The 1,954-nt window shown below is 46.1% G+C and overlaps 1 protein-coding gene across 2 annotated transcripts in view; it reads right to left on the bottom strand.

The window, feature by feature from the left end:
* Positions 1-378: 378 nt before the first annotated feature.
* The window catches only part of LOC133130292 (protein NipSnap homolog 3A-like), a 12,632-nt gene continuing 11,056 nt past the window's right edge, over positions 379-1,954 (bottom strand). For both annotated transcript variants that reach the window (XM_061244769.1, XM_061244768.1), the window contains exon 6: positions 379-1,339. In XM_061244769.1, the coding sequence (XP_061100753.1) occupies positions 1,263-1,339 (77 nt within the window). In that variant the 3' untranslated portion in view covers positions 379-1,262. The remainder of the gene's footprint in view (positions 1,340-1,954) is intronic.

Raw genomic sequence — 1,954 nt, 5'->3', positions numbered from 1 at the left:
TCCCAAAACACTGTACTTTCACATCTACGGCAGGTCTGTCCGAAATGACCACTCCTGCACACTGAGACTACTTTAACCAAATGGTCATTGTCACCATTGTATGTGTGTGTGTGTGTGTGTGTGTGTGTCAACCACTCCACCTTTGAACTCACATCTCCAGCAAGTCAACATCTGGGCATGCCGTGGCAAATTAGACTTACACCTTGACCCAATGCATGCTGGGACATTAGTAGTAATTGGATGACGTATCAAGCGCTGTGTAGCCAGGTGTGTCTCGTCTTGTCCATTGCCTGTATACAGGTCTCCCTTCATGGTGAACATCATGCCTGCCACAGTACTGCTTCTGTAGCAGTCCCATACCACACTGATCACTCACAGTTTTAAAGAATACATCATTTTATTGTAAAACAAATCAGTGATAATGCAAGGAAACTTTAATGACTCGCACAAGCAAACCTACACTACTCCTGTTGGGCTAACGTCAACAGCGCCCTCATCTCCGCAATCAGCTAATGACGTAGCCAAGGGTCAAAACCTATTAATGAGGTCATATTCAAAATATCTAAATACATTTATACATTTATATTCTATAATACACAAGTGCATGATTAATTTGATATTATTATTATTATTCATGAAAAATATTCTTCCTCTTTATAAGGGAATTGTTTGTGTGATTATTTTGATGAAGATTCCGTGTCAGTGGAACCTTTCACCTAAAGAGACAACAATGCACCGTGCAGTAAAACAGGATCTGACAGACAGATCTGCTTCGGTCAGCCCGCCTACTGCTGATACCTGAGTTTATCCTCTTTCTCCAGAGACACACTTAGGCTCCTCAGATTAGCTGTCATTTAGCTGGTCCCTTTCGCTGGTAATTAGTTTTTTTATTATTAGAAAAAGGATTTAATCTTGCTGTAGTCCCGGAGGACTGCAGCGTACAGCGCTCTATGGTTTTACATGGATGGACTCTTCTTCTGGTGTTTCACATACAAGACATGACAGTTATTTAGCTGACACTTTTACCCAAAGGGAATTTGATTAGACTAAGCAGGGGCCAATCCCCCCTGGAGCAATGTGGGGTTAGGGGCTGAGGTTTGAACCACCAACCTTCCCTGTCAAGCACCTTAGCCACAAGGCTACAGGCTGCCCAAACACTGGGCAAAAAGTCAGAGCGTTTGTAGACGGGCGGTCCGTGTTTCAGCTTGATTTGGGCTTCGTCGTCTGGTCCTCTCCCATGGGGTGTGTGGGGGGGGGGGGGATCACTTGAGGGGGGAGAACGGGGTTGGGAACAGCAGCTTGTTGCTCTGTTTCTCCAGGTACGTGACGCTCCCTCTCACTGTGGAGGCAAGCAGCAACACTGGAGATACACAGCCACCGCAGAGCCTGCGAGCCAATCAGCTCAGCCCGTTCACTACCTACTTGACCAATCACAGGCCAACCATGTTGAGCAGGGGCGTGGAGTCTAAATTCTGTGGACTAATCAACATTATGGCTCTCTCAAAGGGGGATCTGGCTAAGTTATGGCCTTGCTTTGGTCAGATTTGCTGGCAGGACTTATAACAAACTGAGCGATGTCTTCATGTTGAACATTTCAAAAGGCGTTTCAGTGTTGGGCTAGCAGGTTGGTGTTCAGTGTTGGGTTAGAAGGTTAGAGTGCAGTGTTGGGTTAGAAGGTTAGTGTGCAGTGTTGGGTTAGCAGGTTAGTGTTCAGTGTCGGGTTAGCAGGTTAGTGTTCAGTGTTGGGTTAGAGGGTTAGAGTGCAGTGTTGGGTTAGCAGGTTAGTGTTCAGTGTCGGGTTAGCAGGTTAGTGTTCAGTGTTGGGTTAGAGGGTTAGAGTGCAGTGTTGGGTTAGCAGGTTAGTGTTCAGTGTTGGGTTAGCAGGTTAGTGTTCAGTGTTGGGTTAGCAGGTTAGTGTTCAGTGTTGGGTTAGCAGGTTAGTGTTGAGTATCGG

Source organism: Conger conger, chromosome 6, assembly GCF_963514075.1.
Source record: "Conger conger chromosome 6, fConCon1.1, whole genome shotgun sequence".
Lineage (NCBI taxonomy): Eukaryota > Metazoa > Chordata > Actinopteri > Anguilliformes > Congridae > Conger > Conger conger.
This window is presented reverse-complemented; position numbering and strand designations above follow the sequence as displayed.